The 24,111-nt window shown below is 48.2% G+C and overlaps 2 protein-coding genes and 2 long non-coding RNA genes across 9 annotated transcripts; 3 read left to right on the top strand and 1 right to left on the bottom strand.

The window, feature by feature from the left end:
* The first annotated feature begins 975 nt into the window (after positions 1 to 975).
* LOC120687842 lies at positions 976 to 2,518 on the top strand. The gene is made up of 2 exons (XR_005680868.1): positions 976 to 2,152; positions 2,263 to 2,518. It is a non-coding gene; the product is annotated as an uncharacterized LOC120687842 (long non-coding RNA).
* Positions 2,519 to 11,651: 9,133 nt separating this feature from the next.
* On the top strand, positions 11,652 to 15,833 carry LOC120690824 (mitochondrial outer membrane protein porin 5-like). 2 transcript variants are annotated; one of them, XM_039973659.1, is made up of 7 exons: positions 11,652 to 11,808; positions 11,955 to 12,022; positions 14,471 to 14,581; positions 14,665 to 14,751; positions 14,838 to 14,894; positions 14,986 to 15,194; positions 15,292 to 15,833. In XM_039973659.1, the coding sequence occupies exons 1-7, from the start codon at positions 11,763 to 11,765 to the stop codon at positions 15,596 to 15,598; spliced, it is 885 nt and encodes a 294-aa protein (XP_039829593.1). In that variant the 5' UTR covers positions 11,652 to 11,762; the 3' UTR covers positions 15,599 to 15,833. The 2 variants fall into 2 exon arrangements, with proteins under 2 accessions (XP_039829593.1, XP_039829591.1); XM_039973657.1 differs by having other exon boundaries at positions 14,838 to 14,921.
* Positions 15,834 to 16,130: 297 nt separating this feature from the next.
* On the bottom strand, positions 16,131 to 18,734 carry LOC120690825. 5 transcript variants are annotated; one of them, XR_005681963.1, is made up of 3 exons: positions 18,110 to 18,591; positions 17,186 to 17,425; positions 16,133 to 16,551 (listed from the first exon to the last, which is right to left on the bottom strand). XR_005681963.1 is itself a non-coding variant. In XM_039973661.1 (2 exons), the coding sequence occupies exons 1-2, from the start codon at positions 18,620 to 18,622 to the stop codon at positions 16,523 to 16,525; spliced, it is 519 nt and encodes a 172-aa protein (XP_039829595.1). In that variant the 5' UTR covers positions 18,623 to 18,734; the 3' UTR covers positions 16,131 to 16,522. The 5 variants fall into 5 exon arrangements, 2 of the variants coding, with proteins under 2 accessions (XP_039829595.1, XP_039829594.1); XR_005681964.1 differs by having other exon boundaries at positions 16,133 to 16,438; XR_005681962.1 differs by having other exon boundaries at positions 16,133 to 16,528; positions 18,110 to 18,589.
* A 2,059-nt stretch (positions 18,735 to 20,793) lies between these two features.
* LOC120692165 lies at positions 20,794 to 22,848 on the top strand. The gene is made up of 2 exons (XR_005682497.1): positions 20,794 to 22,450; positions 22,570 to 22,848. It is a non-coding gene; the product is annotated as an uncharacterized LOC120692165 (long non-coding RNA).
* Positions 22,849 to 24,111: the final 1,263 nt, after the last annotated feature.

Raw genomic sequence — 24,111 nt, 5'->3', positions numbered from 1 at the left:
ATAGATGCAAACTTAGAACGGTTAACTTCTACTAGAATTTGGCAAAGTTAAAATCTGAAAATAAGGATAACTCTTAGTGGCATTTTTGACAAAACAAACCCCACAAACCAAAAAGCCTTGCATGTCTAGTTATCGGACTAAGTTATATCCGGTGACGGGTAAGTCTTGCTGAGTATTAATATACTCAGCCTTGCTTGTGGCACTGTTTTCAGGTACTAACTTTGAAGGTTTGATTGCGAGTCTGACTTGGCCTTGTACTCTGCCTCCGGGCTAGTCTGTTGAGTGGGATGGTCCTTCAGCTGGTGCTGACCACCCTCCCGCTGATTGATGTGTTTCGTATGGGCTTTATCGATACGTCACTTCCTTTCGTTAGATATTTTATTGCTTCCGCTGAGACAATGAGACTTTAATAATTTGAGTAGATGGAACTTTGTAGTACTTTACTACTCTAAACTTGGTTTGTAATAAATTTATCTTCCGTTGCAATCACTCTGAGATGTATGAGATATTCTGTGTTATAATCTCTAGGCTCATCTTCGTGTGAGTGTTGTCTGCGCGATTCTGGAATAGCGTGGCTTTTTTCGAGGCTTCACTCGAAGAACTACCGGTGCGTGCCAAATTGGGTCCGAGTTGCCTAGCAACGGAGATCAGTCCACCCAGGCCCAGTCTTTTGGGTGGTTCCGCCACACCAGCCATTAGCTGTTGGGCCGCCGTCCGGGGGGGGGGGGGGGCTAGGCCACTTGGCCGGGGCCCGTCGGTTTTTGGGCCATGAGCCCATTAAGCTTTAGGCCCTCCTGAATTTTCGTATTTTCTTCAGTTTATTCATTTCCGAATTGTATTTTCAGTGTATAATTAGTTTAAATTAATATGAGCTCCGAATGAATTTAATTTTGAGCATATTTACACTGAAATTTATGAGTTACTATTCTGAGTAAATGAAACCAACATGAATTTTATTCGGAATTGTTTAAGTTTATTTTGAGCATTTATTTAATTTCTAACCAACGTGTTATAAATAATTGCCATGAGAATTAGTTTAAATTTAAGTTTATTTTGCTTTTGCCCAACGGTGATGCAAAATTAAGTTTTCCGCTGCGTTCATTACGCTAAGTTTATTTTGTTTCTGCCCAATGGTGATGCAAAATATTATTCATGAGTTAAATAAGTGTTTAATTTGTTTCTGCCCAACGGTGGTGCAATTAATTTGTTTATGTTTTAATCTAGCCAATGCTGATTAATTCATTTATTTATGTTGTCATTACTGATTAAATTCTTGTTTACTTGTTCATACTCAGATCCCACTCCTGCCAACATCATAGCTTATGTCAATGGTGTGGAGAAGCTGTCTGGCGATAACTTCGCCAAATGGAGTCGTGAGATCCATCTCATTCTGGTGATGATGGATAAGGACCACTCCATGAGAGACCCAGCTCCAGTAGCACCAGTTGCACAAGGGACTGATGATACATCCCTTGCTGAGCGTACTACTGCTTATGAGAAGGACAAAGAGCGTTGGGAGCACTCCGACAGAGTGGCGCTCATGGTTATGGACTTGACCATCAGCCCCACAATCAGGGGAGCACTTGAGAAGGAGCCTAAGAATGCTAAGAGCTTCATGACGAGCATTGAGCAGTACTGTAAGGGCTCTGCAAAGGCCGCCTCTAGTACTCTCTTGTCTCAGCTCATGGGGGCCAGGTACAATGGGCAAGGCAATGTCAGAGAACACATTATGGGGATGGTCAACATGAGGGATAAGCTTAAGGACCTCGATTGCCCCTTAATGATGCTACATTGCTTCACCATGATATGATCTCACTCCCACCAGCCTTTGAGACCTTCAAGGTAAACTACAATAGTAGTGATTAGAAGTGGGACATAACCACTCTCGTGGCTAAGTGTGCCCAAGAGGAAGAAAGGCTTCGCACTCAGAACCCTGATTTTGTTAACCACATTAGACAAGGTGGTCGCAGAAACAACAACAACAACAGCAGGTTCTCTCGCTCCAAGAAAGATAAGAAGGGTAAGAAACCCTATGATGGTCCTAAGCAGGATGGCTCCTCCTCCTGTAAGACATTCAAGTGCTACCACCGTGGCAAAGAAGGCCACATCACTAAGGACTGTGAGGAGTTTAAGAAGTGGTGCGTTAAGAAAGGTAATGACGACATTATTTCTTTAGTCGACGAGTCCTTTTATGCATATTTTCCCATAAGTACTTGGTGGATTGACTCAGGTGCCACTGTTCATGTTACTAATTCCCCACAGGGATTGTCTGGCATGCGGACTATAAGAAGGGGGACCCGAAGTCTCAGGGTCGCTAATGGAGTTGAAGCAGAAGTGGAGGCCATTGGGACTCTTCAGTTAGAGCTTCACGGCGACTTCACACTTCGTCTATTAGATGTGGAGGCCATTGGGACTCTTCTGTTTCTAAGTTAGATCGTGATGGATTTTCGTGCATGTTTGGGAACAATAGATGTGTAATAAGATGTGATGGTGACTTAATTTGTTATGCGCCTTTGCATGATGAGCTTTATTTATTGTCCTTAAGTAATATCTCTGTGATGAATGTAAGCGATGTCAACCATAAGTGCAAGAGAAGTAATGAGACTTCGTCGAAATTATGGCACTCACGTTTAGGCCATATTTCGAAGGGGAGAATGGAGCGTCTCATTAGAGAAGAGATACTCCCAAAATTAGACTTCTCTGACTTAGATCAATGCGTTGATTGTATTAAGGGAAAATTTGTAAAACAAATTAAAAAGGATGGAGCTAAGCACAGATCAGGATTATTAGAATTAATTCACACTAATATATGCGGTCCATTTAATGTAAGATCAGTGGATGGATTTAGTTACTTCATTACATTCACTGATGATTTCTCCCGTTATGGTTATATTTACCCTATAAGAGAAAAGTCTGAAGCACTTAATAAGTTTAAAATCTTCAAAGCTGAAGTAGAAAATCAGCATGAGTTAAAGATTAAAGTGGTAAGATCAGACAGAGGGGGTGAATATTATGGGAGACATGCCATGTATGGACAAATCCCCGGTCCCTTTGCTAAGTTCCTTTAAGAAAATGGAATAGTAGCTCAGTATTCCACTCCTGGCGAACCTCAGCAAAATGGTGTTGCTGAGAGAAGAAATCACACTCTAACGAACATGGTGCGCAGTATGCTTAGCAACTCTACTCTGCCAGTGACTCTGTGGATGGAAGCGCTAAAGACTGCCACACACATAAGTAATCGTGTTCCTAGTAAATCAGTCCCTAAGACTCCTTATGAACTTTGGACTGGTAGGAAACCCAGCATGAATTATATGCATGTCTGGGGTTGTGCCTCAGAGGCAAAATTATTTAACCCATCTCTTGGAAAATTAGATCCTAAGACAGAAAGCTGCTACTTCATTGGCTATCCAGAAAAATCAAAGGGATATAAATTTTATTGTCCTAAGGGATATAAAATATATATGCTATCTTCTTTGAGGAAAATAGATGTGCTGAGCCTAGGCAAATTGATCTTGAAGAAATGCGGACTCATGACCCCACTCCGATGACTCAAAATTATTATGTGCCTATGACTCAATTTACAACAGCACCTCAGGTAGCTGTTCCTCCAGAAGTTAATGCGGAGAGAACACCTGCCGTTAGTGAGCATGAGAATGTGCCTGTAAATAATAAGCATCAAAATGAAATTGTGGCAGAACCTGTTGAGCAACCACAGGATCAGACTACTAATGGGACACAGGAGGCACAACAAGAGCACATAGCTGAGCCTGTTCCTATAGCAGAACCACAACCTATAAGAAGATCGACACGAGAAAAGAAATCAACTATCTCAGAAGATTTCGTGTACATGTGTGAAGGACACGATATGGGAAAAGTTGATAATCCTAACTCGTTTAAGGAAGCGATGAGTAGTGAATACTCCCACAAGTGGATTGAGGCCATGGAAGAAGAGCTGAAATCCATGAGCACAAATAAGGTATGTGACTTAGTAGAAATTCCTGAAGGAGCTAAGAAAGTAGGCTGTAAGTGGGTCTACTAAACTAAGCATGACTCCAAAGGGAAAATCGAACTGTTCAAAGCAAGACTTTGGCTAAGGGATTCACACAGAGAGAAGGAATCGATTATACAGAAACCTTCTTGCCTGTCTCAAAGAAAGACTCGTTCAGAATCATTATGGCTCTAGTAGCTCATTTCGATCTCGAGTTACATCAGATGGACGTTAAGACTGCGTTCCTTAACGGTGATTTGCATGAGAATGTATACATGGCGCAACCGGAAGGTTTCGTTATGGATGGCAAAGAATAGTTAGGATGCAAACTAAAGAAATCTATTTATGGATTAAAACAGGCGTCCAGACAATGGTACCTTAAGTTTGATGAAGTAATTAAGAAATCAGGCTTCGTCGAAAATGTAGTGGACAACTGCATATATATTAAGATCAAGGGGAGCTCTTTTATTTTCCTCGTACTTTACATGGATGACATTCTATTAGCTAGCAGTGATAAGAATTTGATGTATGAGACAAAAGGATTTCTCTCGTCGAACTTTGACATGAAGGATCTTAGTGATGCCTCTTATGTTCTAGGCATTGAGATACACCGAGACAGGTCCAAGGGTGCATTAGGACTATCTCAAAAGGCTTATATAGAGAAAGTTCTTAAAAGATATAATATGCACAAATGTTCAGGAACAGCTGTCCCAGTTGTTGGGCGATAAGTTTGGGCAATTTCAAAGTCCCAGGAATCAACTAGAAATTGATTAAATGAGAACGATTCCATATGCTTTAGCTATCGAAAGCCTTATGTATGCACAAGTGTGCACACGCCCTGACTTAGTATTTATTACCGGGATGCTTGGCAGATTTCAGTCTAATCCAGGAATGGACCACTGGAAGGCAGTTAAGAAAGTTCTACGTTATTTGCAGAGCACTAAGGAATACATGCTCACATATAAGAAAACTGAGAATTTAGAAGTAGTTGGCTATTCAAACGCCGACTTTACAAGTTGTGTTGACACTAAGAAGTCGACATCAGGTTATGTCTTCATGCTTGCAAATGGAGCGATTTCATGGAAAAGCTCTAAGCAATCGCTTACAACAGCATCTACAATGCAAGCTGAGTTCGTAGCGTGTTATGAGGCCGTCGGGCAAGCTGTGTGGCTTAAGGGTTTTATTCCCGGACTAAGAGTGGTAGACAGCATAAGCAAACAACTAAGATTATATTGCGATAATAAAGCTGTAGTTTTCTATGCTAACAACAACAAATCGAGTGGCGCTGCCAAGCACATCGATATTAAGTATTTTATTGTAAAGGATAGAATCCAAGAGTTAGAGCATATAAGTACTAAGGAAATGCTCACGGATCCATTAACGAAAGGCTTATCTCCCAATAATTTTCATGAACTTATTGCCGGCATGGGATTATCGGATAGCCTATGATCTTGGAACAAGAGGGTCATGAGACAACCATCTCCCATTAGGATGAGTAGTTTCTGTACTATGGATAACTGTGTAATAATGGGATTAATTCACTATTGTGACACACTATCTCTTTACACAACTCTACTTTAAGTATGGCTTTAGTTATCGTCCTTTAGACCAAAGGGGAGAATATTGGAACTTTTCGGTGGTCAGAAAACGCCGATAAGAAAAAGAAACGGGAAAGGAGAAGAAGTCCAAAAAAACCCGTTAAGCGCCCTGATCGGCCCAACCAGCCCATGGTTGTGACTCCAGGTCACCAGCACCATATAAAATAGGGGTGGGGGCCGGCTCCTTTGACAGTAGTGAAAAACCTAGTCAGAGGCCTAACCCTAAACCCTACAGCCGCCGATCTATGGCGGCGCTGGAGTCACCTGATGGTCACCGCCGTGCCGCCTTCGTCCTCCCTTCGCAGAGGGGACAGTGTCGCTAGAGGCCAGAAGGATGCCGGTACCCGCTGCGGACTTCCACGACTCCGGTGAGTACGATGTCGTCGACCCCGGCGAGTACTACTGCGCCGACGACCACGCCGACCGAGATGGCCAGCGCATCCACTACGAACCCAATGCCGCTACTCGCTGGTCTAGATCTAACTTTCTCATTTTTTACTTAAGGGTTGTGCTTACTTGAGTAGATGTAGGTCCTGCAAGTTTAAGTTTTAAGTTCTAACCCATGTTTAGATCCTACACCGTGCAAGTCCGGTGCTGCGGTGCAAGGACAGGGAGCTTTGTGTAACACCCGGTTTATAAAAGGATATAAACCGAGCAATCATATACGTGCCAGGATCAAGTCACACGTATATACAACAGAATGAACAGTATATCATAGCACATATCACGTAAAAAAATATAATAAAGCGAATACGAATGTTATTTATTACATTAATGACAAAAATGTCTGATACAGCGGAAGCGAAGTACAAATACGATAAAACTCTCCGAAGCTGAGCAGGGCGCCACAGGGACGTCGACTGGGAGACGAACGCCTAGAAGTCCTCGTAGTCCTGGTAGCGCTGGACGAACTCCCTCGTGTCGGCAGGAACTGAGCAGCAGTAGCGTAGCCAAGAGGAAAAAGTAGAGAAGAGGCAAGAGTGAGTACACAACTTGTACTCAACAAGTATAACACAAACTATGAGGCTCTAAGGTTGGCTGACTCAACTGCATTAGCTTTTAATCTTGGCAAAATTTTATTTAAGCTATTTACTACGAGTTGATGAATTACCATTAACCCAATTACATAGTAATTAATCAGAATTAATTATATAACTACTGAGAACCAAACCAAAACCAAGCCACCAAGGTAACCCCGAGAGGCACCTCCCTCGTCGGAAGGAGACAACCCCACTAATCAAAAGGAGGATCTGGGCCGCTCATAACCGTGAGCACGGCTAGTATACCAGTTTTACACTCTGCAGAGGTTGCACATCTTTACCCACAAGTCGTGAGCTACGCTAGAGGTTCATCACACTTCCTTAGGTGAGATGACTAGCGACTCACTACGAGGCCGTTACAAAGAATCTCGTTGGTAAGGCGTAACCGCGAGAGTTAGGTCAGCGACGATGGGGCCCACCTCACGGGGGTACAAGCACAGGTACGCAAACCAAGCACAGACCAGCCGGAGGAGCAGGGACCATTGAAGCTTACTACTCTTGCCCCGGAGGTAAGTTACTACAAACCAAAAGGACCTAATTAGTAAGCCAAGTCTATCCCATTCTAGCCTTGTGGTAGCGTTGTTGTCCCAGGTTGTCGCTCTATGAACCGGTCCTTATGGAGAGTGGCCAACCAAGCACTAAGCACCGTACTGGCCCCCTAAACCATGTTTCTACAAAAACCATATTTTAACGAGACGTGAGCCACCCAAGCACGAAGCACAGAGGGCCACTCTCAGAATTAAGTTCAAGTAAACCATTAATCAAATTAATTTAAAAAGGACCAGAGTGTGTTATAGCGCAGCAACCTAGCACAACTAACCAAAATGCAACCCAAGGATATATATAAAGGATATAAAGTGGCTAGGAAATCCTTATAGGCATACAGTATTAAAATGCAGTATGAAATTGTATTTAGAAGTGATACGTTGTTCATGTTATACTTGCCTTCCTCGTACTGCTCCTGCTGCTGCTCAAAGTGCTCGGAAGAAGGCTGCTCCTGGTACTGGTACTGGGGCTCCTCAGATGGATCAACGTCTACTCACGAACACATGGCCAAAACAATGCACAATAATAAGCATACAAGCAAACACTAACAAAAACTAAGAAATAGTACATCAATACATAAGAACAGCACACTAAACTAGTCTAAAACTATTCTACGCGTTACAACGATCGCGTGGACATAAAGAACGCCTAAATCGGAGCTAAAACGCATTTTCTAGGCTAAAAACAAGTTTCAGGGGCTCATTTGTAATAAAAACAGGGTTCCAGGGACTTTTCTACTAAAACCGAGGGCCTGGACGTAATTAAACTAAAGCTTCAGGGTCTAACTCGCAAAAACTTCAAGCCTGAACTGCGGGTACTATTTTAAAGAAACTCAGGGGGCTACGCATTAAAACCAGGACTTAAATCTAATTATTTTTGAACTCAGGTGGACCGTGGGTTGAATTTTAAAAAGAGTAGGGTCTCTTTAGCATAAGGTACCGGCCGAACCGGTATCTCTAGATTACGGCCGCTGGATCTAGATCCAGCGGTCCAGATCGGATGTCCTAGGGATCTAATCGTGGCCGTACGTGGTGGATCGGACGGCTTGGATTGAAAGGGGGCGACGGCGGCGGCGCGGGTCGCCGGGAAACCAATTCCCGCGGCGGCGCATCGCCGGAGTAATCCGAATCCGGCCTTCCCGGGGTCGAATCAAGCGGGATTTGGGTCGTGAGGGGACTACGCGATACGTGTAGTCCACCTGGGTGCTCGGAGCAGCGAAGCGAGGCTTGGGACGGCATGCGCGGCGGCGGAGGCGGGCATACGCGGCGGAGCATCGCCGGCGTGCGGCGTTCGGGGCTCGGAAAGGACCTACTGGTCATGGCAGCTAGCTCAAAAGGAGGAGAAGGGGGCACTGAGGCTCACCGAGGGCTTGTGGTGGCCGGAGCTGCTGCGCAGGGCGGCCGGCGTCGAGGTTGGGCGGCGGCGCAGGCGGAGCTCGGTGACGGGGATGACGCAGCGGCGCTCCGGGTTCCTGGAACTTGTGATCTGGTCCGCACGGGTCATGTGAAGGTGTTCCAGGGGTCAAAAGGGCCTGGGCTTCGCCGGCGGCGTGAAATCGTGGCGGCGGACCGACCTACCTGCTGCGGCGGTTCAGCGCAATTCCGGTGATGCAGCGTCGCAGGCTCGGTGCCGAGGGCTCGAGGAGTTCCACCGGACGGGGGCGAAGCTAAAGCGGGGGTCCCGGTCGACGGCGGGTCGACGGGGCAGCGCAGGCGCGGCGGTGGAGGGAGCTCTGTTCCGGGCGGGGCAACGGAGGACGGCTGCTAGGGTTTACGGCGGCGTTCTGCTGGATTGGGAGAGGCGCAGGGGGGTCGTGGGGGTTTAAAGGAGGCAGGGCCGAGATTCTTGGCGAGGAAGAAGGGATGGGAGGGCCGCGGGGATCGCGGCCGGTGATCGCGGGGAGGCGCGGCCGTTGCGCGGAGGAAGGGGACGACCCTGACGCGTGGGCCCGGGCTGTCAGTGGCGGGGCGAGGAGCGCGTGCGGGCCGAGCGGGGGAGTGGCGCCGACAAGCGGGGCCGGCTGGTCAGACACGGGGGGAGACGCGGAGGGAGGCTGGGCCTCAGCGCTGGGCGAGCGAGCGCGCCGACAGGTGGGCCCGGGGCGCAGGGAGACAGGGCGACGCGCGGTGCGGGCGAGCGGGCTGCTGCGCGAGCGCGTGCCGGAGAGCTGGGCTCTGGCGCCGGTGCGGGCCGAAGGTGAGGAGGTGGGCCGGGGAGAGGCTGGGTCGGGCTGAGTGCGTGGGAAGCGGCCCGCTGGGAGAGGGAAGAGAAGAGTGGGCTGAGAGGGGTTGGGCTTGGGCTGCTGTTGGGTTTTCTTCTCTTTTTATTTCTAAACTTTTCTATTCCTAATTCAAACAAGGTTTGAATTCAAATACAAATTTGAATTCAACCACACTCAAATCATTGAAAGTGTGCACCAGCATGAATGCAACATCAAAATTTAAACCTATGATAAAATTTTAATTACTTATAGAACAAAATTTAGATTAAATGCAAGTCTAACACAATAAACCTTAGAAAATTAATTAGAGCCAATTAAATTTATTATAAATTGCTGAAAATTAAATTAGGGTGTTACACTTTGTGGCACGGCGGGTGCCCACGGACCGCGCCACGACCAACCGCACTGGCCACGTGCTCTGCAGCCTGGCCGCCGCCTCCTATCGCCGCGCCACGACCAACCGCACTGGCCACGTGCTCAGCAGCCTGGCCGCCGCCTCCTATCGCCGCATGCTGTTTCGCCGGGCTCCGCCCACCGCGCGTCGTGCTGGTCCACCTGCCGTGCGTTGCTCCGCCCGACGCGTGCCCCGGCAGCCGCGCTCCGCTTTGCCAAGCTGGGGGTCCGCCGCATCCCGGCAGCTGCACTCCGCCCTGCCGCGCCATGCTCCGTGGCAGCCCAGGTGCATGCGGGCCCACGCACTGCCAAGCCCACGCCGCACCTCGCGAAGCTCCGCCCCACCATGACTCTACTCTGCCGTGCCTATGGTCCGCCTGAGCTCCGCCCCGCCCCGCCTGCACGCCGAGTGCCACTGCTGCCTGGCCCCGACACTGCCGCGACGTGTGGCGGTCGGAGCAGCAGCGCAGGCGCGGCGGTCAGGATGCATTAGCGGCTAGGAGCGTCGCGCCGCCGTCCGCCTCGCCCTGCAGTTCCACGCCGCCGCCAGCCTCGCCTTTGTTGCCGTGTTGCGTGGTGCGGTGCCCTCGGCCTCGAAGAAGCCGGATGAAGGGGAGCGCGGACCCGAGCTCGACAAGGTTGTGCGCGTGCGCATCCACGGACGCCACCTCCTCCGTTGTGTGCCATTGGCTCTTGCTCGCTCTTGCGCGGATCTCCAGGAGAGAGATGGGGGTATTTTGTACATTTCCACTAGACCCACTTGTCAGGGCAGCTATCAGTGAAATTTGGATGGAAGATTGACGGAATGGCATAGAGGGCAAAGAATGTTTCGCCGCTGGTACATAGGTGCAAGAAAAGTTTTTAGTGGTACACAGGTAGGACCATCTTTCATAATGGTATAGTAGAGGTAAAAGGCTCCGTAAATCCCCGATTCCCTTTCTCCCCCGCGCGGCCTTGTGTCCCCTTCCATTCAGTATAGTTGGCCAAATGGGCCGCCCAGCATGACCCAGCCCAAACACGGTTAGGCCCGACCCTATTTGGCCCAATCAATTGGTTGGGTTGTGCTGGGCTGCCTGGTGTGCTTACTCAGTGGCCTAGGCACGACCCTAAACCCTCATAAATGGGCCGGATTGGGCTGCTCGGCACGCCGGGCCCTTGGTGCCCGTGCCGGCCCGAGGTCACCGTGGGGCGGCACGCCGGCGGGGCGCGACGAGGCCGGTGTCCGCTGCCCGGGGCACAACAACGGTGCAAGGAAGGGCCCCTGGCTACCGCGGCATCGGCGCTACAGGCCGGTGGCTGCCGCGGCGACGACGCGAGAGGAGGCGCTGCAGGCCGACGGCTGCCGCGGCCATGGCACTGCAGGCCGGCGGATGCTGCGCCGGAGGCCGCCGTGGGCTGCTGCGGCGAGGCGCGAGGGTAGGCCGGGGGGGTCGCGGCCTTGGTGCGGCGGAAGGCCAGGCCGCCAGGGGGCTGGCTGGCTGCCGTGGCATCGGAGGGGGAAAGAGAAGAAAGAGAGGAGGCTGGCAGCTGACCAGGGAGTGGGGGTGGTAAAAACTAGAGTTGAGAGAGTATATAGATGGGAAAGATTAAATTGTGGGCTGTTAATGGGCCGTATCGGGCCGTGCTCGGACTAGCACTACGGCCTAGTCACAGCCCAATGATCATGCCAGGCCAGCCTAGACACTATTGCAATCGTGCCGGCCGTGCTTGGGCCGTGCTTTTTTGGGCTGGATTTCGGGCCGCCCATTTGGCGCGGCGCATTTGGCCAACTATACCATTCATTCCCGAGTACCCGCCAAGTAGTCAAAAAGCGCAGCCGCTTGTTTTGTCAGCCGTGAGTGAGTGGGACCGCAAAACCGTCACGCTTAACTTGTGCCGGCCGCCTGTGTCCTCTGCATTTCCTGCCGCTGCCGGCGTCCACCCCGCTCCAATTCCCAAGCGGTCAACCCCTCCTCTCTCGGCCCCCGCCCGCCGCCATGAGGAGCCCCGGCCTCTTCTCCAACATCGGCAAGGAGGCCAAGGGTACGCGCGCCTCCTCCGTTCCCCTTGAGGCCCAATTTGTGTTCTTGGTTCCTTCGATTCGCTGCTCTCCTTCCGACGAGCCATCAATGACCCGTTTGATTCGCGCCTCCTTGGGTTCGCTTGGGTGTATCGATGATCCGCCGCAGACCTGCTGACCAAGGACTACACATGCGACCGGGAGGTCACCTTCTCCACCGTCACCGCCTCCGGGGTGGTAAGCGTGCCTCGCGCCCCTCTCCCCCACCTCCGATCACGTTCGTTGGGGTTTTCACTTATCCCCGAGAACTTCCGTGCTGCTAGCGTCTATATTCAGAAACTTCAGGGGTTCTATATAACGGTGCTTTCTTGATTCTGTTATGGCTTCGACGTAGATGGTGGTACCGTGGGCTGTGGTTACTCTTGTCCTGATTGACACACTTGCCGAACATAGTACATTCTTGTTTTTTCTTTAATTTTTCCCCCTTTGAAAGCAAAGGCATGAGCTCTGCCCTTCATTTAAGAAGGGGACAGTAAAAATATAAGTATAACATTCTTAATTTTTCTTTTGTGAACTAATTTCGTTGTGTGTTGGACCATGTGGTATGGTAGCGTATTGGAGGCATGCGTACTCTAGTTGTATTATTGTATTGTATTGTATTGTTGTGCTTTTCATGTGTTTGGTTGTGAAGCACGATGATTTAAGTATTTCGTGCTCGTTTCATGTCTGCTTCTGATTTTGTTGTTCTTGGTTTTGTATGTAGTCTCTCAACTTCCTGGACCACATGTGACTGTGTCTATTTGTTGGAACTGTGCAGCTGCCTTTGAAATAACATTTAGTACCAAAATTGTCTAACAGTATGTTATGGTCAGCTTGTGAATCCTGATTTTATCTGATAAGGGAATAAACAAAAAATGTTCTTGATGACCAGACTCTACATCCAGGATGCACCATGCATCATGCTCTCATGAGCTAGAGCACCATAATTTACCTGAAAAAGATTAAGCTTCTTCTGTTGCGGTGGAATGTATTGTTAATTACAATAAACTTTCTTAACAAATGCTTGACCAGAGTTCAAAACTCCAGCAGTATGCTTTATTTGTTGCTGTTTCACTGTAATAGTGGGATTCCTTAAATTGCAACCTTTCACTTTTTTAAAATATGAAGACTTTATTTGTATGTGATTGATTGCAAACAGCTTATGTTTCCATAACTAACCATGAGTTAAACGGCTGCAAGCCTGTGCAACTAGTGCAAAGTGAATGCTATAACTTTGCCTTATCACTTGGTTCTAAATTGTATTATCATTCTAAGTGGGTAGCCAAATAAACATGGGTTAATATTTCTTGGCTAAATAGTTATTACCCCTCCATCTCAAATTATTAGTCATTTTGGATTTTCTAGATGCATAATTTTTGCTATGCATCTAGATATATATCATGTCTAGGTGCATAGTAAAATCAATGTTCGGTACCTCATCTGCAGCAATCCATGATGCTTTATCTACCTGCCTCTTCTTTCTGCAGAGGCACATGGCTTCCTGATGTTAGGCTGTGCACCACTCTGCTGCTCTTGGTGGAATTTGTCAATGGCTGTTGTAATATGCTGCTAGGCTGCCTCTATCCATAGTCCCGTTTTGCTTGTTGCCTTGCTGCTGCTTGCTTAGTCTCTTAACCCTGCTGTTAGCATCTTGCTATTAGTCTGCTGCTGTCTTAACCATATTTTGTCACACATATATTTCTCCACTGTGTTCAATCCAAGTCCAGTTGCGCACATATATTTTGTCATAGCCGTGCGTGTACACAAAATCATTGTCAGACCAATATTTTCTTTTTATTAAGGTTAGTTGAATCCCGTCGATTTAGCTAATCTCATCATAGTTGTTGGTGCGGCAATGCCCTCTTGGTCCCTTTCCGAGCCATTTTGCTCCACATCATGATCAATGACCGTTTATTTGTCGTCATCATCATGTCATCCTCCTGCTTGCCGTCTTGCAGCAGTGATCTCTCATTCCTCTCTTTGGCTGGTTTGACACATCTCACTGTTATTGTGAAGCTCAAAATCTCCAAAGCAAGGTTCATGTTGAAGAATCGACGTACTGATTTGTGAAGACTCGGGCTATTTACTGAAGTACGGTTGTGAAGGCAATACCCTCTTGTGGAGGAGATCATATACATCGACATGTTCAAGAGTTGCATGCTTCGACTAAATCTTTGATTTCGGACTTCGGATGTATCAATTTCATGTTTATGTTTAAGTCTAGTGCTTAGTGTCAACTCTTCAAATGCAACGTCATTGCATTCATGTTGCATGTGAGAGGGAGTATTAAGGGTATAAGAGTCAATAAGTCAAGGGTAGTCTAGTAATTTCCTATTCTAGGGTTTGGGTGCTCTCATGTATTAAATGTATCCCCATTTGGGGCTGGTCAATGTACCGATCCATTTCAGCTTCTCTTCTTCGTAACAGATACAACTGAAAATTCTCCTATGTTCTCTTTGCCTTTAGTGTGGAGCATCTTCACAAGTTGTTTTTTAAGAGGAAGAGTCGTTCCATTCCTATTTGCAGTTTTTTTCATGCCTTGCTTTACAAGCGGAGCAAGCCCTTGATATCTCTGCTTAGTGCTTAGGTAATAACAAATGAAGAAAGGATGTTTTAGTGATGATGTTTTTTTTCTGAACTTTTCAGTGTCTCACCTCAACTGCTGTGAAGAAAGGAGCAGTTTGTTCTCTTGATATCAACTCAGTGTACCAGCACAAAAATGCCCTCATCGGTTTCAAAGTGGACGCAGAATCAAATGTTAGTTCTTTGGAGTTTTCAGTCCACCCTTTCTCCTATACTGGCATGTTGCTAATCACAATCCTTTAATATGATCCGGGCAGGTCTCTACTACATTTAGTGTACTTGAAGTCCTGCCATCCACAAAACTTGCGATTTCTGTTAAGCTGCCTGATTGCAATTCCAGAAAGGTGATCACTTTTTTCTTACACTTTTTGTTGATATTGCACTAATTGCTGAAATTTGCTAATGGCATTGTTTTTCATTATTTGAGTAGATCTCTACTGCCTTTATAATATCAGAAGCCCTGCCATACAGGAAGCTTGTGGTTTCTGTTAAGTTACCTGACGACCCATTAAAGGTGACTACCTTATTCTTGAACCTTTTAATGCCAGTGACTTATGTACGCTGACATTTTTTGACAGTTAAAGCTGCAATACTTCCATGAAAATGCAACTTTTGCTACTGTGGTTCGCATGAAGCCCTCCCCTATGATTAAGTTTTCTGCTACAGTAGGCGTGGAAGGTGTTGCCTTTGGTGCCGAATGTAGATATGATGCAGCAAGAGGGAAATTTAGAAATTACAGAGCTGCTATTGGCATGACTAGTAAATACTATCATGCTGCACTCATTATGTAAGTTGTTAACTCTTGGTAGATGGGTGTGAATCGCTACATATTCACAGAATTGCATGTTGGGCTAGCATTGCTAAATGAACTCTGTTTCTTATAGGGCTGACAAAGGTGACACCATCAAAGTGTGTGGTCTGTACCATTTTGATAAGAAGCAGAAGGTCTCAGCTGTAGTAGAATTAACGCGGAAACTATCAAAGAAAAAGAACACGCTAGCTGTTGGCGGTCTCTACACTGTTGATGCTCAGACAACAGTGAAGGCAAGGCTCAACGACACTGGAAGTCTTGCAGCTCTTCTTCGGCTTAAGGTGAAACCAAAGTCGCATCTGATGATCTCGGGTGAATTTGACATGAAAGCCTTGGATAGACCTCCCAAGGTTGGTTTGGCTCTCGCTCTCGTACCCTGATCAGATGCTCCATAGTATAACTTAACAGAATATTGAGGCTTCTTTGGGCGGTTTAGCAAAGCTGAAGGAAATAACTTGGTTTGAAGACAACGAATATTCGGTTTATATCCTGGAAGTATGGGCAAAATATGGAGTTGCCCGCAGCATTTGGGTGATTTGTTGGCCACATTTTGGTCTTGATGGAATCAGATACCAAGTCGCTCGCTGATAAATACACACTGCTTTCATTTCTAAAAACATGGTACATGCTAATTGTCGATTTAACCACTGTCTATTGCATACTCTATCCACACGACGATTTAACCAGTCTGGGTCTGGAATGCAGTTCCTTTTGCGCTACTGTGCTACCTGTTTCTGCTATGAAATTTCTTCGAAACTTCTATGAATCCTTCCCTCAACTTGATGTTTAAGGTTAGCCTTTGAATATAAATTCAAGTGCCTTTGCTAAGCATACAAGAAAAAATCTAAGAGGTAACAAAATAAGATCGTTATTTTACAGTAGCAATATTATGATGAAGGTCAGAGCCCATGATGCAACATAAAAGGTATCGCGGTAATCAAACATCCGTGTGTCCATTGTTGGTTAAGTGGCCAGAGATTACCTCAACTGTATCGAAAGAACATCATTTGCGTCCACCTTAAACTTTACAACACAGAATAATGGTGCTTCTCTCTTATAGCGAGTTTCAGGATGAATCATGCGTCAGTGCTCACATACACTCCTTATTCTTAAACTTTCATAGGACCTTTGAATGCTTCCATTCTATTCTCACCACAGAAGCTGCTCTTCCAAGTGATTGCCGAGCCTTCAACGAGCTTCAAGGTACAAGTTACTGGGGGCTGAAATCACCAGCATAATAGATTTGCTGCTTTAAATAGAAGTAGTTTTTGGTTTTGGCATATGACACAAATCCATATGGAGTCCTAGCACTGAAAAATATAATCATCTTAGGCTGCAAATTCCATCAGACGAAAAAGAACAGTCGATCAATGCAATCCAAAACAGAATAGGAGGCAAACACAACACGGAGCACACTCAATGGAAAGAACACTACCAAGATTGTTACAGCACAGGTACCATTACCCCTTTTCAAACACACCTAATTGCAGGTACGAATTAGTAGGCCAACAAAATCCTATTCTATTAAGCCAGATTTACTGTGATATAATGAGGACTTGAGCTTTAAATAAGACATTAAAAATCATTAATTGGATATCAAAATGATTGGTAATTAAGTCCCTCCTTTCATATTGGGAGATTTTGGCCCCAAGTCCTTCGAAATGCTAAAATTGCCAGAGCAAACTTGCTTACTGAAACACCCTCCTTAACTTAATTAGTTCATGTCAATCTAGAAAACTGGCTCTTGTGGGCAAATGAAACCCCCAAAATCTCAAATAAAGTAATAGCAACTACCACAATTTAGGATTTAAGGTGCTAACCTTAGAAATGAACATTAACTGCATTGAAAACTCTATTGTAAATACAACTTGATATAGTACTGATTACTGAAGTGAAGTGAACGACTGCAAGGCAGCAAGATCTAGAAGAAATACATGTCAGGACAGAAATTGAAGCAAGGTTTTTACCTCATTGTATTCAATCAAGATTTGTGTGCTGCAAAAAAAAAACCATGTCTCAACAAAACTAATCAGTCTTTAGTTTTGAGGTCTGAATCTTTTTCCCCACTTAATGAGAAGATCTTCAATATTAGCATCCATTCTTGTGCCCCTACCACCCCACACCAACATGTGAGCAAGATCAGAGATAGATGATCCATCCACCACATGAACCACTTTGAAGCCCATCCTTCTATAGAATCTAACGAGCTAACAACAAAGAAAGCAAAAGGTTTCAAATTTGCTGCTCAAACAAATGACGGGGGAAAAGCATCGAACTCTAGAAATATCATGTAAAATGTTGCATATTGTGCCGAGATGCGCAATTACAAAAAACATGCTCCAATTTATGGATCTGAAGTTATCTAAATATAGTACTTGCAAGTTGCAATTTGACCTTTGCATTCAACTACTCACCAGATTTGAGACAACAAAAATTATTTCTTTATAGTTGAGACTGATATTGAAATGATTTTTTTTCTTCTATAATACTGTTTCTAATGGGGAGTTTGGTGTTTTGTTCCCTGTTTATAAGAACTGGTGCTTTCTAATATTGGCAGGTCTCCTTTTGTCTACTATTTAAAAGAAACAAGAAGTACAAGAAGAATACTAGATTTTACAACGAAAGGGTCTAACATTTAGCTATCAGAAAAATTGTGAGAGGAATTACAAAAAGAAACTGACATGATTTATTGTCACAGTTATACTTGAAATATTACTTCTAACTGAAAACGCTCCTTGCTTGTTTTCATGCAAAACATTTGACAGGGTAATCAAACACATAGGCCACATTGATTGAGTGCCACACTCCGATGCTGTTGTATGCATCGATCGAATTTAGTGTCAAGAGTTATTCATATGGGAGATCAGAATTGCGCCCCGTTGGTATACTACCTTGTCGTGGTAGAGCGGCGTGTCGTTGATGGCCAGCAGCTCGGCGCGCTTGCACCCAGCGTCGAAGCCGTGTCGCACGGCGACGGCGCCCAGGAACATCCCCAGCCCGAACAGCGGCCGGTCAGAGACGCTCAGCGTGGCGCGGGTCATCCGCATGGAGTCGAGGTGCAGGACGGCGCCGCCGGGCCACGGCCGGACGCCGCCCTCGGCGCGGCCAAGCTCCACCGCATCCTCCCCCTCACCGCGGGTGGCCGTGACGCGGAACAAGGGGCCGACCGTGCGCAGGCGCACGTGCAGGCCCTGTGCGCGAGACGCCGCCATGATGTCCGCCATGGTCGGGAGGAGCACCTTCGGTCCCGCGGCGGGGCTCGCCGGGGAGGTAGGCGCGGCCATTGGAGCAGTGGAGGTGGGACTGTGGGAGCCTGGGAGTGGTGACTGGTGAGGAGAGTGGGCGCGTGTGCTGCTGTGACTTGGATATTCCCACGGATTTTTAAGCGAAAACATCTGCGACATCAGCAAAGCAAGGAGAGAGGCAGCAAAATAGGACAGGTCACCGGTTCCACAGTGCTCACGGGTGAAATGCACATGCAACAAACCGAAACATCAACCAAAACATGTCGAATAAATGTTTGCTAAGCTAGTTCACTCATGATAGTTCAGCGTCGGTAGCTCATGCGAGATTTGCCGGGGAGTTCCTGAATCTTTTTTTTTATAATAGTTCCTGAATCCTTGATTGTGGAGGGGCATTGACATCGAAAGTGAGGTAGCCAGCATTATTGTGAGATTTTGGTCAACTATCACCATGGTTAAAATTTTGGCTCCCACCTCCGTTAAAAATAACAAAATACATTTTACTTCTACTTTGTCGTAAAAAGACACTTTTAGTTTTGAATATATGAGTCTGTTTGGTTGGGTGGCTAACTCCCAACCAAGCTCCACTAAGCCACCCAGCACATATTTGGTTGTCTTGTTAGCCTCTTTAGGCTGTGCGTAGTGGGTAGGGTTTACAGTACCACTTTACAGTAAAATCAGCTGCATCGGGTGCGCTAAACTCATACGTCACCGTCCCGGACGGCTTCTAGCCCGCCATATAGAGAGGAGTACGGGCGACACGCTACATTGACACGCGCCCCCTCCGTCCTTCTCGCGCGCCGGTGCCGTACCGCCCCGACTCCGCTCCGCTGCCCTGCCGCACAGAGCTCCCCCGCCACCCGCCGTGGCCGCCGCCACCCAGCGCAAAGACCTCTTCCGCCGGTGGGAGGGACTCTGCCAAGGCCACCATGGCCATCGACGAGGAGGTATTGGCTGCCGCCACGGTGCTCGTGCTGGGGCAGCGGGGCGCCATGGGGCCAGAGCCCGCCGCTGCCCTGTAGTAGAAGCACGCGCCCGAGGTCTCTCGCGGGCGGAGAGGTGCATCCGAGCTCGTCGACGTAGCCGCCGTCCCCCGCGCGCCGCCGTGCTACCCGCCAGCCGAGGCCGCCTCCCCGCCATAGCCGCGCAGGCAGGCCGCGACGCGCCTCCTGTGGCTCCGCGCCGCCACACGGCGTCGGCACGCCGCCGGCCCGCCCCTGCCCCAACGGCGCGCGCACGAGGTGCAGGCTGCCGCGGAGGCCGCGCACGCACGCGGGTCGCATCGTCCTCCTCTCACCGCCACGCGCCGTGCGCCCTCCGCCGCTCCCGCCGCCACGCGCCGTACACCCTCCGCCGCGCGCAGGCCGGTCGCTCAAACCACCCCGCCGCCGCCCGCGCGCCACAGCCGCGCGCCCTGCCCTACTTCTTCTTCCTCTGGCCAAGATAAAGAAAACCGAGCAGAGTCCGCGCGCCGACCAAATTCGCCGGGCACACAGCATCTCCGGCCGATTCCTCTCACTCAGGGAACCCCAACCTCCCCATTACATCCACGACCAAGCTATTATCACAGCCTAGCCTCCCTGCGGTGGGAATCACGAATCTCGCGCCCACCATTGCCACCGTCCGCCCGAGCTCCGCCTCCACGTCGCCGGCTCACCTCTGCCTCACTCCGCTCAAGCTAGGTACAAAACCCAAAGACCCATGGCTCCACGATGCTCATGCTCGCTTTATATTCGCGCGTTCGCCGGTGTACTAGCCGGAACGCCGCCATGACGCCGCTCCGATCCGCCATGCCGCCGCTGGAACGCCGTACGCTGCCCGCCTCCTCCGGGGCTGTTGGCCGCGGGCCCGCCCCGCCGAGCCGCTAGCCGGCCGAGCGCTGGCGAGAATGGCGGCGCCGCCACAGCGCCGGCCCTAGCCAAGGACATGACCATGGCGTGCGTGGCTGGCCTGGGAACGGGCAGCCCCTCCCACTGACCAGTTGGCCCCACCAGGTCACGGAGAAAAAAGAAAAGAAAAAAAAAAGAAAAAGTGAGGAGAGAGAGAGGAGATGGTAGTTGTAGATAGTTGAATAAAATCCCAATGTTCGGCTGGTGCACCAGCCTCCAGCCTTACAATATTTCTCTCTCACATCGCTCCAGCACTAGCCTCCAGCCACCAGCCAGGTAACAGTGTTTTTCTCTCACACTACTCCAGCTCCAGCCTCCCGAACGCAGTGAATATAGGGTAGTTGGTATAGAGTATGAGATATAGAGTATGACTGGTGTGGAAAAACTGAGTATAGAGAAGAGAATATCGGTGATCAGGATAAAATATTTCTTTTAGTGGATGAATTTAAAATATGACGAGTGCAGATAGCCTTAGCCAGGCTACAGCAAGCCAAATCAACCTCTTGGCCTAGCTCCATGGAAACGCGAGATTCGGCCGTCTCCAGTTAGCCAGGCTTGTTCAAGATGAAGATGCTCCAACGACTTGTCTCACGTCACCTCTCGTGTGTCTACCACTCTACCTCTTTCTTCCTCCTTGTTCCTCGACAGCAACGGCAAACCTCGATTCTTCCCCTTCGTTCCCCGACAGCAGCTCTGCACGCGGCGGCGGAGGTCCAGCTCCCGCACGCGGCGCCCGAGCTCAGACCCCCGCTCGCGGCGGGGGAGTACTCGGCTGCGACGGTGGAGCACCCGCACGAACACTGCGCCGAAGCTCGGCGCTCTCGCCCGCACGGCCGGATGCGCTCCATGCAGTCGGCGTCGCTCCCCACTCCACCCTCCCACATGGCAGGCTCGCCTAGTGGATGCGCTCCCCACGGCCGGCGGCGGAGCTCGCCCACGCGCACGGCCACGGTCATAGCTCGCCCCATGTGCGCGGCCTCGGCGGAGCTCACCCTCGCGCGAGGGGTGAGCAGGGCCCAGTACGGCCGGTGGCAGAGCTCTCCCGCGAACGTGGCCAGTAGCGTTCCTCCGTGCGCGTGGCCTCCTCTCCCCACCAATCTACTGCCTCCTCTCTTCCGTATCCAGCTGCTAAAATTGATCCTAGAAATCGATTACATCGAAGATTGGAGACTGGGTTGTCGAGGAAACTTGCCGGTGAGCAGGTAAACACGGTCGAGCTCGCCCTTGAATCACGCGTTCTTCATGTGCAGTAGCTGCTCCCTAGTGACACCTCCCTGAGCACGGAAGCTCCGCCAAATTGACGCAGGTGAATATTCTTCTTGCTTGTTTTAGTTCACAAGGCCACAAACCATGAGGTAGTAGCTATAGTCATCATTATTACCTCGGTTTAATCAAAGGAGTACTCGCCTCAAACGCACCACTTGTAGCCATTAGTTTAAGATTAGCTTGCTGCTTTTCCGAATGGAGATTCAGTGCATCTAGCACCGTCGCGGAGGGAGATGAAGCGGTAACTTCACCTTCAACCAAGTACAAGATAATCCTACCAGCGTATACATCCAACCAAACAGGAGTTGGCCAATGCAGGCTATCGCAGGCCACCCAAACCAAACAGAACCACTAGTATTGATTTCGTCTGGACAAAGCTGGCCTGGTTTAAGATCCTAGCCAGGCTACAACTAGCTACGAAACCAAACAGACCCTATATAATCAGTAGAGGACCTCTGTTGCATATAAAAAGTGCCCAGTCAAATAAAAATATCAATATAATAGCAAGTAGTGTATCAATTTGCATTGCTCAAGAACCAAATATCAATACCTCTCATCACCGTGATATTCATCATCTGTTTCCTAAAGAGAGCTCCCCTCTCCTTGCACGCTGCGCAGTGCCTCCACACGTGGCAGCTGGCCTTCGATAATTTTACAAAAAAAAAACCTTTTAAACTTCTTGAAATCAGCTTGCAGTCCTCTTCCGTTCTGGCTCCATGCGCCCCTGCCTTCAGCCTCCCTCCCATGAAGAGCAGAATGCCCTCTGTGACCCTGCATGACTACTGTGCCATAATGCTCCGTCGGGCTTAGCAGTGGAGGCAAAAACGGATATGAGGTAAAAAAAACTGATCTGTTTCTTCACGTTTTATTATCCCATTACCTGTTTTTTTAATAACCCTGAATTTTCAATAACTCTTCTCATAGTTCCTGATTTTATGATTTCCCAAACCCTAGGTTCTGTATGGAGGTTTGATTCTGTGATTAGGCATGGGGAGGGCAGACAATGACAGGTCGGTGCGCTGGTGAGCGAGGAGACGATTGATTGGGTTTAGGATTCATGATTTGTTTCAAAAATCTCTGAACTGTTTGTATGTGTTGTCAAGAATTTGTCTATAGCTCGTTTCGAGCATGTTTTAGGTCTCTGAGTTTAAGTGGTCTTAAATGTTTTCTGTGACATATAAAACTTGTTTCTATCACTTCAAACAGCAAAAAATTTCGATCTTGTGTGCCTTAGCTTACATGAGTCTTGCTTGCGTTTGGTCTTGAGATGTAGCAGTCCTTTTCCTTTGATAAAATAGGAGGGGAGAGCTCCCCTACTAGTTATATATTAAAAAAACAAAGCACAAGTTTGATGCCTAGGAAGTATTTTGCTTTGCCCTATGGATATCCAGGGCAAACTCTCATGGACGAAAGAAGCTTTCATAAGCTGGATGGTCGGCTGAATTTCATTGAAGATAAAGTTCTTTCTTGTTGTCCAAATGCTCCAGGAGAGCATGATGATGACCTCCATGAATAAAGGAGCTGCAATATGTTCTTTTAATTGCTCGAAGGCAAATGTTGGTAACCAGGAGAGCAAGATCCGTAGCTTAACTGTATTCCAGCATTCTTGTTATCCACCGACTCAATGTCGGGTATAAATACTATGGATACCCAAAGACAAGAGATTAAAAGATAAACCACTCGGTGAGGCCGAACGACAGCCGTGTAGAGTGTGGCCGATCCGATCTACGTGGGAGGACTTCACCTAGCCCGTCCGACAGGGGGTGGCACTGCCTCGCCCGACCGACTTGTCGAGGTTCCGCTTCGCCCGACCTAAAAGGAGGGGGTCTGTTGGCATTTCTTAGCATCATCACTAGGAGTGGTTAGTTCCTAGCAACGACGCCTCGAAAATGCCGTGTGGTATGTCTTAACGTTTAGAGAAGGATCCGCAAGCGTACGGATATACCATTGTAGCATTTCACCCGGAAGTATTCAGAGTATCGTTATTTATATTTTCCGAAGGGATGGCTAGGTTGTGTAAAGTGTATTTACAAGTTCCATAACTATGACACGTATGAAGTAAGATGAAGACCACTGTCTATACATGGGTAAGTGATAAATGAATGATAATCAGGGGTAATGTGACACACACAGAACTGCCAACTCTCATGAATAAAGAATAAACAAGCAATCCTAAGGTTAGTGGGAGCATAGGCAAAGATTCCTAGTATACTATTCATATTAGCAGATAAGTTATGTTAGCCACATGCTTAGAGTTGCAGGTGCCAGGAAATTAGGGATATTGGGGAGAATGACCCGCACTGGAGAACATCCAGTCCCATTTCATCTTTGCATGAACTCCTACACGATACCCGAACGTCGGGGAGTACGTTAACCGAGAAGCAGCTTCCCGGCGGACCGACAGAGCTGTCACCACCTGCGGTCTACCCCAGTCACACCGTGGAGCACCGTCATATTCGAAGGATCCCTCATACCCGAGCACCATGCCCGCATATG

This window comes from Panicum virgatum, chromosome 9N (assembly GCF_016808335.1).
Source record: "Panicum virgatum strain AP13 chromosome 9N, P.virgatum_v5, whole genome shotgun sequence".
Taxonomy (NCBI): domain Eukaryota; kingdom Viridiplantae; phylum Streptophyta; class Magnoliopsida; order Poales; family Poaceae; genus Panicum; species Panicum virgatum.
This window is presented reverse-complemented; position numbering and strand designations above follow the sequence as displayed.

Bases quoted from the DNA above. Each gene is read 5' to 3' on its own strand.
- LOC120690824 (XM_039973657.1), top strand. From the start codon at position 11,763: ATGAGGAGCCCCGGCCTCTTCTCCAACATCGGCAAGGAGGCCAAGG. The intron at 14,582-14,664 runs GTTAGTTCTTTG...TGATCCGGGCAG, and splicing joins AAGTGGACGCAGAATCAAAT to GTCTCTACTACATTTAGTGT. The intron at 14,922-14,985 runs GTGACTACCTTA...ATTTTTTGACAG, and splicing joins TACCTGACGACCCATTAAAG to TTAAAGCTGCAATACTTCCA.
- LOC120690825 (XM_039973660.1), bottom strand. From the start codon at position 18,502: ATGGCCGCGCCTACCTCCCCGGCGAGCCCCGCCGCGGGACCGAAGGTG. The intron at 17,426-18,109 runs GTAGTATACCAA...CTTTGTTGTTAG, and splicing joins CGCCGCTCTACCACGACAAG to CTCGTTAGATTCTATAGAAG.